Source organism: Xenopus laevis, chromosome 7S, assembly GCF_017654675.1.
Source record: "Xenopus laevis strain J_2021 chromosome 7S, Xenopus_laevis_v10.1, whole genome shotgun sequence".
Taxonomy (NCBI): domain Eukaryota; kingdom Metazoa; phylum Chordata; class Amphibia; order Anura; family Pipidae; genus Xenopus; species Xenopus laevis.
Genome location: NC_054384.1, coordinates 66,826,287 through 66,842,145, shown reverse-complemented (window position 1 = coordinate 66,842,145; position 15,859 = coordinate 66,826,287). Strand labels below are relative to the sequence as shown.

General features: G+C 36.2%; 1 protein-coding gene across 5 annotated transcripts in view; it reads left to right on the top strand.

Annotated features, from left to right (window-relative positions):
- Positions 1 to 15,859, top strand: part of LOC108697601 (nectin-1) — a 104,860-nt gene that overhangs the window by 29,231 nt on the left and 59,770 nt on the right. For all 5 annotated transcript variants that reach the window (XM_041571330.1, XM_041571332.1, XM_041571331.1 and 2 more), the window contains exons 2-3: positions 11,673 to 12,023; positions 15,168 to 15,470. In XM_041571330.1, the coding sequence (XP_041427264.1) occupies positions 11,673 to 12,023; positions 15,168 to 15,470 (654 nt within the window). The remainder of the gene's footprint in view (positions 1 to 11,672; positions 12,024 to 15,167; positions 15,471 to 15,859) is intronic.

The window sequence follows — 15,859 nt, the reverse complement described above, 5'->3', positions numbered from 1 at the left end:
TAAACTCTATGTTTTTAGTAGTCCAAAAAAGCAGCACCCCATATAACTCTATTTAGATCACCTACAAGCACTTGTCAAACATTAGGAACCTGATAAAGTCCATGTGGCTACTGTTTAGGACACAGACATAAGCCCTTGTCAGACAAAGTGTATTGGGCTGCTTTGGGCACTGTGGGGCTGTGTTTCCAGGCTACCCCAAAGAGTGACCGATGAAGAGGCTTTAGTCCCACCCTGTGCCATTGGTCTAATAATAAATCTTACTAGACAGGTGCAACTTTCGATTTTAAATCACACAAGATTTCAAATGAACCACACACAAGTGTTTCCTTACTATTTTTGCAGTGTGGATAGTGAAAGTGAGGTTGTTATTCCCTTGAGTGGATGGGAACAGTTGCAGAAACCTTGCCCTTTTTCCTTGCCATCTGAGATTTTAAGATAGCCCAATGGTTTGGTTTTAAAAGTCCATTTATCAAGGGTCATAATTCCAATACAAGAAATTGTGAATAACATTTTTGCACTCTACATGTCATTAGGTAAATGACAAGTAATAAGCATTCTTTCTTGGGTTGTTTTGTGGAAAAACAATCTGTATTACCTCCAATAACCCACTGATTGCTTTCTAATGAAGATGAAGCCAGATTGGTGTATGATTAGTGAATTAGCCTGGCCTAATTTTATTGGAAGTTTTAATGGGGGCTATAAATATACATGTACTATGTACAATAAAATCTATCATAAGTAATATTAATCTTATGCTATTTGATATAGCACCCACATATTCCACACCTTAAAGCGCAGTCCTTGTCACACTAGAGCTTACCATATAATTAATATTTTAATATATGAAATCTCAACCACTGCCCAGACTTCAAGTAACAAATAGCAAAGCATATTATTTATTACTCAGCTACTGCCCATCTATTCTTTCAGTAACAAATCTGCCAATAAGTCACTGTAGTGTCAGTAATTAACCTACAGGATTTATGACTACACACATTTGTTTTTACACAGATTTTTCGAGAACGATGGGCAGTACAGTACATGATTTCTATTATGCTACCACCACAAAAGAAAGTCAGGGTCTTAAAACATAACAGAAAATAGAATATTTATTCTGACTGTATCTCATACCCATGTAGATCTAAGGTTTCAAAGTAAAAAATGGCAGTGTAAGTGGAATAGCTAGATGTCAGATTTGGTATAGGCAGAAATGATTTTTCAGGGCACACATGGGGCAATATTAGGGCCACATTTTAACTAGCTAAGTACTTGGTGCCGGAAAGCAATACATTTTCTTTTTTTTCTTAACAACCATGGCCCAACAAATATTCCAGAATGCCTTGCTTCCAACTCACCGAAAGACAGCGCTGGCCCCTTGTTTTTCTGGATGGTGTCATTTTGTACCAGATGTTTCATTATGTATTGCAACTTTGTATATATTGATCACCATTCACAAAAGTTCCTGCACTAGTGAGGCTTACTATGTAATGTCCCTATTACATTCACACAACAGGGTAAATTCTATCAGAAGCTAAATTATGTAACTATGCTTTTGGAAGGAAACCCACAAAAAAGAACACACAGCTCCATTCAGAAAGAGCCCAGGCTACAACTCCAGTGCATCAAGGTAGCAGTGTTACCCTCTGAACCACCCTGCATTCTGCGGATGTGCTTTGGTGTGGTTGGGTGATTCACGTGTTTTGTGTTACTTCAGTGAGTTTCTTTCTCAATACACAGCCGAAGGGAAAAAATGTTAATACTGAAACTCGTCATGGAAACTCTACTATGAAGTTAAATCAGGTGTGACGCACTTGTATAAAAGTGATTCTTACCACACACACATTTGTGTATAGAAGTGTGTCAGACTATTAAGTCTCTTTTTGACTATTATATCTGTAATGAAAAGGCTCCTAGGAGAGATTAGCTGGGTCTATAGACTGGGAGAAATGAGCCAAGGAAGGTAATTCATTCATTGATTGTGGGTAAAGTTATTTGTATTTTCACTAATGGGTGCATCTTTAGTTTTAGTGAAACTAATGCAAATGATTGTTTGTTCCTCCCTAATATTCCATTTTGTCATTTGCTTTAGTAGCTTTTATACTGTATATACTGTATATTTTGTAGGGTAGGTAAACTCTGCGCTAAGTCAGATTTCAATGTCTTCTACCTCCTGTGTCATACTGTACTTGTTTGCTCAATAAAAGAACTGTTGAAAAAAAAAAAAAAAGTCAGATTTCAATGGTGAAGCAGCACCGATGAAATAGTGTACCCATTAGTCAGAGTGTATAATAGCTATAAGGCAGGTTCCATGCGCTGATTTAAGAAAAGCCGTGTTTGTCTGTTCCTAAGCTGAGTTGCCATACTTCACTTTAATATAGTGAAATGTCATCCTACAATAAACAATAGTAATAAAAGTGAGGTGCATAACTAAATCTAAACAAATTTTTGGGTTGCAAAGCTGACTCGTTAGTTTAAAAAGCTTGTATTATGAGTGTGTATTCCACTTGCACAGCTCTTTTTATTATGTTCTGCAACCATTTTATGAACACTGCATGGTCTTAATCTGGACATACAAAGAACATTTCATTATGGTCAAGCATTGGCCATTTTCAAATGATAACAACAACCTTAGGGCAATTCTGTAACTAATTCCATTCATTCTGACTTAAAAATCAGATTATTGTTGCATGTTTTGAGCCATGTGCCAAGTTGGACGTTCAAGAGGCAATGCCTCCTTCCATAAAAACAAAAGTCATTGGCTTGTGGAAAGATCAATTTGGTAAAACTTGGTCATGCTTATCTTGGCCATATTATGCTATGAAACTAGAGGTCTGCAGACTAAGCAATTCAATTATCAGTGGTTGGCATGTATATGGCTTCTTATACAGAGCGTAGCATGACATTAGCACAGGTATTAATTATTTAAGAATATACTATATGTAACTAGATTGAAATGTTTGGAAATCAATATTAAACTTTTCATATTCCCTATCTAATTTCAAAATCAAGTGATTAAATTATGATCTGAATTTATGTGTAAAAAAATGAAGATGTGGGCCTACCACGGGGAAGGATATAAGAGGCAACATAATGGAGGCTCATAATGTTCTATTTATGGCTATTAAGATAGTTTGGGCCAACTAGTCGGAGATTGTCTGATTGGATCATGCCAATATTAGATTAAATAACACTGATTCATTCACCTTGGGATGATGCCTAAAACAAACACTTTTGACTAGAAGTAAGCGGGAGCTGTAGCTATACTCACTCCAGCATCATCTGGTACTTCATGCACATGAGAAGAAAAGGCTTCCACAGATGAGATTTTTTGTAAGGATGCACCGATTTGGCCAGGATTCAGCCTTTTTCAGCAGGATTCGGCCGAATCCTTCTACAAAGCCTGAATCATAATTTGCATATGCAAATTAAGGGCAAGAGAGAAATTGCATGACTTTTTGGCACAAGTAAAAAATGTTTTTCCCCTTGCCACCCCTAATTTGCATGTGCAAATTAGGATTCGGTTCAGTATTCGGCCAAATCTTTTGCAAAGGATTCGGTGCATCTGTAAGGTTAGACCGGCCCAGTTAACATATATGCTGAGGTGGTCAGGCAATAGGGAACAAATTGGACAACTCATCTGAGCAAAAAAATGTATAGACATGATAATGTCAAAGTCTTCTTTTCTGTCTCTCATAAGAGCAGTGGAACCAGAACATTGTCTGGAGAGCGGGTCATACATGACCCCCCTATGACTAATCTTCCCTAGAGCTCTTATTCAAGCACATGGCACAGCAAGTTTCTGTGTATTTGTGAAATTCCTGGGATAGGTTTTAACCTGCTTAGCAGCCAAGCCCTTGCTTTGCAAGCATCCCTTGATATCCTCTCTTAACCCTAGAGCCATCAGAATCCAAACTTCTCTCAGGTACAGAGTGTTTTTCCCATTAATGAATTTTAAAAAGCTACTAGGAAGCCTTATAATGTTAGAAAATATTATATTGTCAGGACCTAATACATCAAATCTTAGATATATACGCCCTGATCAGAGATCATCATCCTTAACAATTAACCGATTAACTCTTTTTATTATACTAAAAATAAAAGAAGGAGCAGCCAATTTGTTAGTATCAGATGTCCGATAATATATGCATGTTACAATGTGGTGAGTGTGCAAGAGAGAACATACACTTTTTTTTAATATTTATACACTTTTTAAAATATTTAACAATGTCCTTTTATATTCCCTTAAATACAATTTAAAAACATGGCAAGGTATCAATGTGGAAGGGCTGATGTGTGAATGCACACAGACAGAAATATGATAGTATCATATGGGTGATGAGTTCCCAGCGTACATAGAGACTCCGCGCTGGATGGTAAAAAATACAGAGCAATATACTACAAGAGAATCTGTTTGTACTGTAGTTGTACAAAATGTGACGGTCCTACAATATCCCAGGCAAATTCTGACTCTGTGATACAATTGAGATGAACAATCATCAACCTACTACCCTGAATAACCTAGAGCAAATATGTCTCAAAAATGGGCCAAAAATACTCCCACTCATTGTGCAAAGCTGTGGGCATTTTATTTCTGTCCTTGCTTATCCCCAATATGTTGATAAGTTGATTCTGTGACCAGTAGATCCTTATTTCTCTTATCATTATATATCCCCATATGACAAGAGCAATTGTATGATATACTAGTTATCTTTCCTTCCTAATTACTAGATAATTGTGGGATACTGCACTGCACTAAACGCATGTTGCTCTAGTATTTCAAAAGATGATCTCATACAAAGCACATTAGAGGAATTTATCTGAGCCGCCAAACTAAAACAATATTGATAATAATTTCCATGTTTTTCTTATTACAAGTCTGCGGTCATTAAAGGACCAGTATACCTTCATTTTTATTTTCCCTGAGGATTTTCTTAAATAAGATATTCAAAGAGAAATATATTATACTATGTTATATTCTGCATGGAGTCAATGGTCGTACTGCAGTTTTATAGCTGTGGCACATGTGGTAATTTAGGGGGTTATTTAATAAAAGGCGAATATTTGTCATTATTTTATTAAAATCACTTCAACCAACCTTCCATCCACATTTTTATCTTATTTATCAATAAGTTTACTCAAAAAAATTTGTTGTGGGAAAAGACTCGATAAAATTGTGAAAAATTCTAATTGTACAGATTTGACACCCGAAAGACTTTTTCAGATTATCATCAAAAAACCACATATTTTTCAGATTCTCATACAAATCCCAACACAGATCATGATGTCTTCCAATTGTAAAAGGGAAATCTGCCATTGACTTCTACATGACCTCGGCATGTTTGAGATAGAATACTTTTTTATTCAGACATTTAGCAGCCTCGGGTTATGGTTTTCCCCTTTTAAACTCCGACCAGAAAAAAACGTTAAACCTTAAAGGGGTTGTTCACCTTCCAAACAATTTTTTCAGTTCAGTTGTTTTCAGATTGTTCGCCATAAAAAAAAAAAATTCCATTGCTTTCCATCTTTTATTTTTTATTGTTTTCCTAAAATGTAGGTTTAATGTTTGTCTCTAGTATTTCAGTCTGGCAGCTCAATGACCCAGGAGCAGATTCTGAACGGTTAAAATTTGCTACATTTAGTTGATAAAATTAGTTGATACATTTCTCAGCAGTATCTGTGATGCGACCGCCCATATCGGATTAATTAGGATACATCAGCCCGATACCGGGGAGAGATCTGCTTGTTTGGCGACATCGCCATGACCACCTTTACAGCTGCTTTTAAAGGGGAACTCCAGCTTCCAAACCAAAATTTGATAAAGAGGATCATATAACACAGAAACCCCTAATATACCCATCACAGTTACCTGTTTCTTCAAAAAGTATGAATAAATGCCATTTTCTATGCTGAAATCCAGCTGTTTAACAGTTCTTCTCTTTTGGCATCATTTGAAATCCTGGCAGGGAAGGAGGGACTAAACACTGATGTTACAAATTGTAAAAACTTCTCGACAGCTTACAGACAGCATGCAGGAAATACATAACCCACAATGCACTGTTATGTTTCGTTCCTTATTGAAATCACATGTGCAGGGAATTGTGGGGTTTGGAGGATGCAGGCTAAGGAAAGATAACTGTTGATACAAAGTAACAGTAGTCAGCCAGCTCAGCAAAGTAGTCAGAAAGATCAGCAGGAGAGCAGGGGGCTAGGCTTAGGGAACTGTCAGAAACCATTAAAAATCAAGAAAAGTCTGCATATTTTTTAATTGATGTATATTGCAAAGTTGCTTGAAATTATTCAACGTAATAAAGAAAAGAGATGCGGTACGCATCGGAGCTCATCCGGATTAACTGTGTCCAACCAGTCGCAGCCTTCACGTGATGCCGGTTACTTCATGCCGGCTTCAACTACTAGATTCTTAGAATTGAAGTGCTCCCGTAATCTACAATTATACTCACATAGAATTGTATTTTGCCTTTAGCTATTTCGTTTGATGGAAACAGGTTATATATTACGAAACAAAAAATAATATATGCAACGGCAAATGTATTATGAGAGATAGATAAATTTGATTTAATATATATAAAAGGATAAAAAAATATAAAGTTACCTGTTTTTGATATTAATTTGTAGTAATATACAATAAATATGATCAGTTCATTATATAGATGGAAATAGATATATTTGTAGAAATAAAATATTAATAAATACAAAAAAACAAGAATATTAATTTGAGTGAAATAAAACAATGAATAGAAATAGTTCAAAATATGACCAAAATAATAACCTTTATTATATTATACCTGCTCAAAATATGACACTAGACAAAAAGCAACAGTTTAGAAGTTGCAACTGGTTATGAATAGAAACATATTGTCATAACATACGAAATGATATATGAATTGATATAATGGAACATGAATCATTAACCAGTCCTCTAAAGAGAATAGATATCGTTTTAATTTTTTCATATATGTCCTATTAATGTTTTTATATGACCACCTTAAAATAGTAATATGAACACAAAAGGTTTATTTAAATAACAGGCTTTATATAAACAACACGATTGTATAACTTATATATCTTTTTGATTAACTACCACAACACGACACTTTTAACGTTGTTTATTGTAGTTTATTGTATAGATAATGCGAAGAATATGGTTATATCGAGTAATGTTTTAAGCTTTTATTTATTCTTGTCACAATTTCAGCCGATATATGAATAATGCACATTGGTCATTGATTAATTAGACCACACCTGTGTTTTAGAGCACTGATGTCAGATACTGTTGCTATTTAACTCTAGAGTCATGTGATATTCACTGACTCTGAGGAAGTGCCGGTGGATCCGGCAAGAAACGCGTAAGTCAGCGTGCATACCCACCGCCCAATCTTTCACCTGTGTGTATGGAATAAAGCCTGAATTTTGCATTCAATACTGCTGTCCGAGTCTTGTTTGCGCCGCAAACACGGGGGTGCGATGAATCTAGTTGCTTGAAATTATGTTTACTTTTCAAAAAGCTTAATTTATGTTTTTGTGGAGTTCCCCTTTAATAAAACTCAGTGATTCTGCTCAGCAGGGACAAAGATAACAAATGTATTAACTAAATGTATCAATTTAGACTAGTTAAAGAGTCGGCGATTGTGTTGGTTTAGAAGGTGCAAAATGAAACTTTACACAGTCACAAATAGAAAACAGAAAGCCATTGGAAAAAGTCTTTGCTTATGGTGAACTATCTGAAACCAACTGAACTGAAAAAAGTGTTGGAAGGTGAACAAACCCTTTAATGTCTGTTATGGTCTTAGGGCTGCAGATAAGTCTCCCTGATAGCACGATACATCATTTTATGATTGCAGATAACCACAATGACAAGTGATGCAAATTTTAAAAAATGTACTGTTTCAAATTTGTCCCTTGAGCCATTTTAGTCCATTCAGTCCGTGTGTGGATGACAGGGCCATTCACTGCAAGGAAATTATGTTCAGTTAATAGTGAAGTTGTTTCACTGGCATATTACTGTAATGTTTCCTATATGTGCTGCTAGCTATAGCTGTGTATATAGTGATTGCCTGGCTGCCTCCTAATACCAGCGCACATCCTGGTTATTGTGTGTGCTAATGGACACCCATCATGACTTTCAATGAGTACACACTGACGCACACCTCCCCGCCTGCATACTTCTTGCTAGTGACCCGCAGAAAGTCTATTCACTTCACCCACATATATCTATATTTCATTTACCCCTCCTTCTTTCCCTCTTTGCTCTCACATGAAACATTTACTGGGTTGTCATTTTTTCTTTCTTTCTCTCCTTAGTTTTCCAGCGTCCTACTGTGTTTTACTTCCATCCCTCCCCCCAATGCCGTTGTTTTATCATAGATGTAGAACAGGATTTTCCAGTCTGCTCATGTTTAACCATATTTAAAACATAAATAAAAACTGTAATTTTTTTTTGACTTTGTGTGATCTGTAAACAAAACCCAAAGCTTCTCTTCTACTCTAAACCAAATAATTGGAGTATATTGCATGTTTTGCTTCCCACAAGGATTTTTTAATTATGTCTTTACCAATAGTTAAAAGTGCCAGTCAACGGGAATTTAATATTATTTTGTAATTATTTGATTGAGCCTTGCTTTCATTTCAATTATACAGTATAGTTATGCAGTCCAAGATCATTTTTCAAAGTCATTCTTTGTTTAGCTTTACTGTTCTTATATCCATTGTATTGTAATGCTTCATGTGAATAATACTAACCCATTTTAGGAAAATAATATTGATTTTAACCCAGAAATGTTGCTCAAGTTACACGCATGTTGTCTATTGTGTTGTGCTTTGTAATGAACATTGTAAATTTATTTTCCAGTAAAGGTTCTCTTGTTTGTTATTCTTCAATCAGCATCTGTATATGGTATATCTTCTGAACTCTACCTGTACCCTAATGTTGGTACAAATAATTACACAGGATATATTTCAGCAGGAAATATTTAGCAGCTAAAATGACTGTTAGGCTAAGGCTAAAAGGTTATTTTGTTTTCTAGCATGACATAGTAGTATGCCCTATCATGGTGAAAGCTATTCTTAGGTAGAGTTCTGAGATGTTCAAGAAGCTGATTAAAGGCCATAAAGTGTCAGAAAGTAAATACACTTGGCTACTACTACTGTCATTTTTGGTGCATCCTTCCACTCTCCCTAATAAAGATATATCTCTGAGTTCAGCAATCGATATCACTGGAAAGGCTGCACTTTTGGTATGCCACTTCCACGGTACTCAACTTGAAGCCATGCTGCTTGCATGGAGAAGGAACATTATGATATTGTTGTTTTAATCTCTTGCCTTGAACACCTTTGGAGTCCTTTTTTATTTGCAGATTCAGCAGTCACTAGATTTTTTGCCCAAGCTGGATCTGCATTTGCAGTTTCTTACCTTAAGGTGACTGTACACAGGCAGGTTTAAAAGGGAACTTTGAAAATTTAATATAAGCTTCGGCATACTGAAATAAGAAACTTTCTAATTACATCAGAAACAATGCATTAATTAATTTTAATTAATTTATAATTAATTGTATTTAGAAAGTTTCTTAAGTATGAGGAAGCTTATATTAAATTTTCATTTTCACGATAGTTCCCCATTTGAAGCTGCCAATTTAGGTCCTTCAGACTGATTTGGCACCCACCCAACCAATATATGACTAAAATTGGCCAGATGTCAATCGGTCAGTTTTTCGTCAGGTCAAGGTCCACATCTACACGTTGATGCAGTCCTTGGTCCGACTGGGGCATAGCAGCAATTATGATCCAGTTGTTAACCCAAGGAACAAATGATCAGATTAATTCACTATTTTCTACCTCAAGATGGCAATTTTAGTGAAAGATCTGCTCTGCGATCTCAACAAACGAGTTTATCCTATGATGTATAGTCAGTTTAAGCCTTTGCTTTTTTTGTTGCCTGCCCTGAATTCTATCCAGGCCTAGACCCTTGTCTGCACTACACTTCTGTCGTATCTCTGTAGTGTTCAAATTCCTTGTCAACGTAGCTGCAGTGAGTTCTGGGGCCCAACAAGGGCATTGGTGAAGACTATTGCTGGCCGCAGTCTTCTGTTTCACGAAAGGCAGAGATCCTTCCAAACATGTCAGAAGGCTTTACACTGCATGTCTTGCATTGTAAAATGTGTTTTGGCTCCATTTAGCAGCAAGAGATCATCAGAAAGAGTGAAAAGAGTGATGGTTATTTAATGCAGTCTGGAAATAAAGGGGATATTAAGAAGTATTCTAAATTGAAGTATTAAGAATGAAGGATCTTATGAGCAGCTCTGAAGTGATACGAATGCAAAAGATTCATAGTTTATTTTGTTTGCATTGGCATAATGGAAAAGGAGTGTCAGATTGGTTCATTTAGCTAAGAAATTTATAAAAGTGTGGGGATGGTCTGTATTGAAATAGGACAGGTGTTCTGTGTTTATTTAGGGTTGATATTTTGCACTTCCTAGTCCTTTAGTGTGAGGAGGGAGGGAAGATGATTTCAATGGTTTTCTATTTCTGTAAAAAAAACAAATGTAAAGCTGTACAGTTATGGGTGGTCATGCTGTGCTATGACCTGTGTAGATTGCTGTTCCATAGAACTAATTTTGAAGGTGTTGATTGTTAGGGTTACCTGGGAGAGTTGTTAAATGATTATATATCTGTAGAGAAATTCTCTCAATACTGTTCACAGATAATCAAAGTAGCCTGGAATAACCTAGCCATAAAACACACTAATGACAGAAAAATCTCACAATCACAAAAGCCACTCAGTCATCATAAACACCACATTCAGTTGTCACTGCATCAGGGAGTAATGCCATCCACTGCCAAAACAACTGAAAGACTGCACTTACTGTACAATCAAATGCTAAATATCGGAAGGCAGTCAATCAATATCATTTGTTTCAGATGCTGATGTTGGACAGCTTGAGCTACCACTTTTTTTGGTAATAACAAGCTCTTAGAATATAGGGCTCATTTGCTTTTTTGTACTCTTGTACACTTGCGGCCCTGCCCATTCTAAATACACCCATATATGTTCTAGAAAGCGTGGTTAATTTGTTAATAATTCTATTCTTTGAATCATTCAGATGGGTGCAGAAACAGATATATGAGACCCAGGAGCCAATTGATGGCCCATGAGTATGGATAGTCAGTTAGGGTCTCTCTCTCTCTCTCTCTCTCTCTCTCTCTCGAGCAATATAACTAGTTCTTGCACTGAAAAACATATCCTACTAATCTTTTTAATCAAAAAAAGTACATTATCTTAATTTTTTATTAGAAAGCTGTAACAGATCATTGTCTTTACCGATGCTGCCGCCCCCCCCCCCCCTGCAATCATAAGAGTTTTTTTAATAGTGATCTCTGTAGAGGCTTTTTTTATTTAAAACAACAACCAAAAAGTATGCTGTGCTCAAGTTTTGTTCTTTGATTGAGCCTGTGATGAAGTAGGGGTGTAAGGTTGGTGAACAATTTGCATATACAGTATATATATATGTACCGGGTAGTTATTCTTATTTTTACACAGTAGATTGTTTTTGATATTTGTGTGTCTAATAATGCCTTGCTCTCTAAATACTGTGTATTTTTTGCCTTATTATATTTACCATATTGGGATGCAAATTTACAATATTATTTCTTTTTTTCAGGCGTACACTCTCAGATGGTGCTGGTAAATGAGACAGTTTCTGGATATGTTGGTGAGGACGTCATGCTTCATTGTAATTTTGTAAATTCTCCACCTAGTGTAAAAATCACTCAGGTCACATGGCAGAAGTCCACCAATGGCTCAAAACAAAATGTAGCCATCTATAACCCGGCAATGGGAGTGTCCATCCTTTCTCCTTACAAGGAACGTGTATCCTTCCTAAACCCCTCTTTTCGGGATGGTACAATAATGCTGACCCAATTGCAGCTGGAAGATGAAGGATCATACATCTGCGAATTTGCTACTTTCCCCACAGGAAACCGGGAGAGTCAACTTAATCTTACTGTTCTAGGTAAGTGTGGGCTTACCCCTGAAACTAGTGTATGTCACGAAATGCAGAAGCATTTTTTATAAGGACCATCCATTTCTGGGTGTAAATGTGTTGTTCTTTTGTGGATGTTATACCAAGGCTTACTCCTTGTACTGTATGTAAAATGTATGTAAAATGTTTTGCAGTTTACACCAAAAATAATGTGGTCAAAATTCTTTTTCATAGCAAGAAAAAGAGGAAATCGATATTGCGCTATCAGGGGGAAGACTTTCGATGAATTCTTAGACAATTCTATTAATGGGAAAGTAAACTCTTCAACATACACGTTTTGACTTGAATTTGGCCTATTTAGAAAATTGCAACATCATCTGAACTTACAAAAATAATAATTACACATTCATACCGGAAAGGAAAACAAGTTACTCTTAAAAACCATTTGCCAACCCCTTTTGGCTCCCAGTTTTATGCAACCCCTTCCTCACCTTGTTCTGCTGTGAAGTGATATATTCTGGGACTTAAAGTCCCCATGCTTTCTGTTGACTGCCATGGAAAGCAAATGAACTTCCAAGTCTATGTTGTATCACTTTACAATGAGACAAGGTAAGGTTGCAGTCATTCATTCAGACTAAAGGGTTAAGCTGGACTCTGCAGCACAGACGAGCATCATGGTATCCTTTCATTTTTTGGAATCAGATATATCTGTGTATATTTATTTTTGGCAGGTCAGTCTGTTTATGCTTTTTTTTTTTACATAAGCCTAACTGAATGAACTTCATCTTAAACTAGATTAACAAAATTTAGTCTAGCATAACAGCTAGACTAAAGTTTTAAAATCCAAGCATTAATTCCCCTTTTGCAACAGTTTTTTATGCATATATTTTGAGAACACAAAACACCGGAGTTCAAATGCGGTTAGCAATAGATGTAGGTATTACAAAGCATGTTCACAATTGTGCTTTCAATTGTACCTTTGATGAGAATTAGAAGTTATGCTGTTAGAAACCTGGCCTTATCTCTTCTGCAGATCTGAAGTTTATTCGGGTCATTTCTGCATCCACCCTCAAGTCCTCTAAAATGGGTACAAAAGAGGGTGCATGTTGATTAAATTCATTAAGATTCTTGCGTCCAAATATTATCCATCACTTCACTCAAATGCTTCTTCTCATTTATGAATGCAAGTGCAATTTCGAATACAAACATCATTTCTTTATCAAAAATTCCAGTTTAATACACCTACACTGTAAGTGGTATACTGTACACCAGAATTGTAACCATGTTGAAGATGAGGTTCCATTATTTAAAAAAAAAAAAAAACATGTATACAGGATCTAGGGAAACCCTTCAACAGTTATAACTATGCATCATTCTGTTATTATTTCTGTTAGCCTAATTGCAAGACAATGTAGAAAATGTTCAGTGGCCCTTTCAGTACACTGGAGACTAATCAATAAAGAACAGCTGTCAGTTTTTGTTAGGTTAAACAGCTAGCACTAGGTCAGTAAGCAGTGTCCTGTAGCCGCAAGGGCTCTATTGGCAGTATCAGCGCATAGATGAAATCTAACACCATCTGAATAACTAAACCCTGGGTAAGTCTACTTATCACTATAGGGAAATTGCTATAGGAAATACCTGTCAAAAACAATATAGGGACTGAGTTTTGAATTCAAAGAGAGGAGAGAATGGGTGTTAGTGACCTGTGTATCCTCTTGTAAATAATCCCAGTCACCCTGAGGTTGTGAGGTTGTCAGGCATTTACATACTGACTGAGCCATATACATACATAAATGTGAAATTGTTGCTGTAATCCAAAATTTTGATCCAAATTGTCTCAGACTGATGGATATGTGTGTACATGAATTAAGTCAAACTTTAATAGAAAATCAAGTGACTTATACTAAATGGGATAATGTAATAAAAGGAACAAAGTTTGCTTCTAGTGTTGTAACCTGTAGCAATCAACTATTAACTAGTCAACTTTTTGAAAACAAACATCTGATTGGTTCCTATAGATTACTAGACCTGGGCATGTTAGCTACTAGTGTTACGTTATCTCTTTTTATGATTTTGAAGTGGTGCCACAAAGTTTCATTCATTGCATTTGGCCTACAGATTTCTGGTTTATAGACATTTCTGCTTTAGAAAACAATGGTATGCTGTTGAGGGATGAAAGAAGAATACAACCGAGATGTATAGCCACTACTAAGGACCTTTATGTCCCTTATAATGAATGGTGAATGTGTTATGAGAAGACAAGATATATTGTACCTGGCATGTTAAATGTCAGCACCTTCTGCAAATAAACAATTTTTGTAGACGCATGCAGTATGGTATTGCAAATAAAATATGTAAATATTTGTTTAAATGTTATGCTTCTGTATTTCCTATAGCTGGAGCATAATAACAATTTGGGGAGGTTTAGTTCTTAAAGAAATTCTGCCATCTAAAACAGATCCTTGGATTTGATCCAAACAAAGATATAATTAATCCTTATTAGAAGCAAAACCAGCTTATTGGGTTTATTTAATGTTTACACGATTTTCCAGTAGACTCAAGGTAGATCCAAATTATGGAAAGACTCGTTATCCAGAAACCCCCAGGTCCCGAGCATTCTGGATAATAGGCCTAATACCTATTGCTGTTAAGGCTGTCTAGACATAAGCTTCTTTATTCTTAAGCTACAGATGAATTAATTTGTGAGCAGACAAGCCAAACATACCAAGAGAATGAATGGAAGGAGGAATAGGAAGTATAGTGAGAAGAGGAAGAAAACATAAACGTTGATTTAATAGGTTGATAGCATAGGGAGTGGCACAATGGGATGACTGGTGAAAGGCAAGAATCAAGGATGCTAGCGAAAAAAAGCTGGAAACAGGGTAATGTAGAAGAAAATACCTGGAACAATGGAAATTAGAATTAGGAGTTGAAGAGTGAGAAAGAGATGCAAAGAAATTATTGGTTGGGGGGGTAGTAAGAATAGTATGTGCTAGGGATGGGGAGTATAAACTTCTATAATCTACATCTATAAGAACAAAAAGCTACCTGATGGAGAGAAGAAAGAATGCCATCTTAAGGTTATCAAATGTGTAGTGTCATGCTTCTTCTTCTTTTATTAATATGCCTTACTGTTAGGCCTCACAGTTCTTTTTGTTTACTCCCATTGTATAGCCAAACCAGTCAATCATATGGAAGGAACATCAAACCAGTTGATTGCAGTTCCAGGTTCAACTAAGAAAGTTGCCGTTGCCACCTGCATATCAGCCAACGGGAAGCCTCCCAGCAGTCTGAACTGGGAAACCAAGCTGAAGGGTGAACCTGAGTATCAAGAGATAAAAAATGAAAATGGAACCGTGACAGTAATCAGCCGCTACCTGCTTGTACCAAACCGAGAAGCCCACCAGCAACCACTAACTTGTGTTATTAACTATCAGACAGAACGATACACACAGACAACTCTTCTCAGTGTTCAGTGTAAGTAGAAGTAAAGCTAGTTAAAATGTTAAAAAAAGGAGTTGGAATCAAACAGGGACACAATAACAAGATGACTATGGCTACTGAGATAAAATAAGCGTGTCAGAGTATGCCTGTGTAAGAGCTCCGTTTAATGAGAGATATGCTCTGCATGGCATGTCAGGGCTATAAAAAGGATAATAATAATTGCTTGTTGCTATTAGAAATAATTGAATGGAACGAGATTTTGCAAACAGTGATCAAACATGGTTTTTGACAGCTGGTTTCCAAATGACATTAGAATAAGCTAGCACATTCACGTGGATATTGGCAGGCAAATGATGGTTATTTTAAAGCTAGAACATTTTTTCAACATAAAATGTGAATAGACACAAACTTTAAATTGCGAA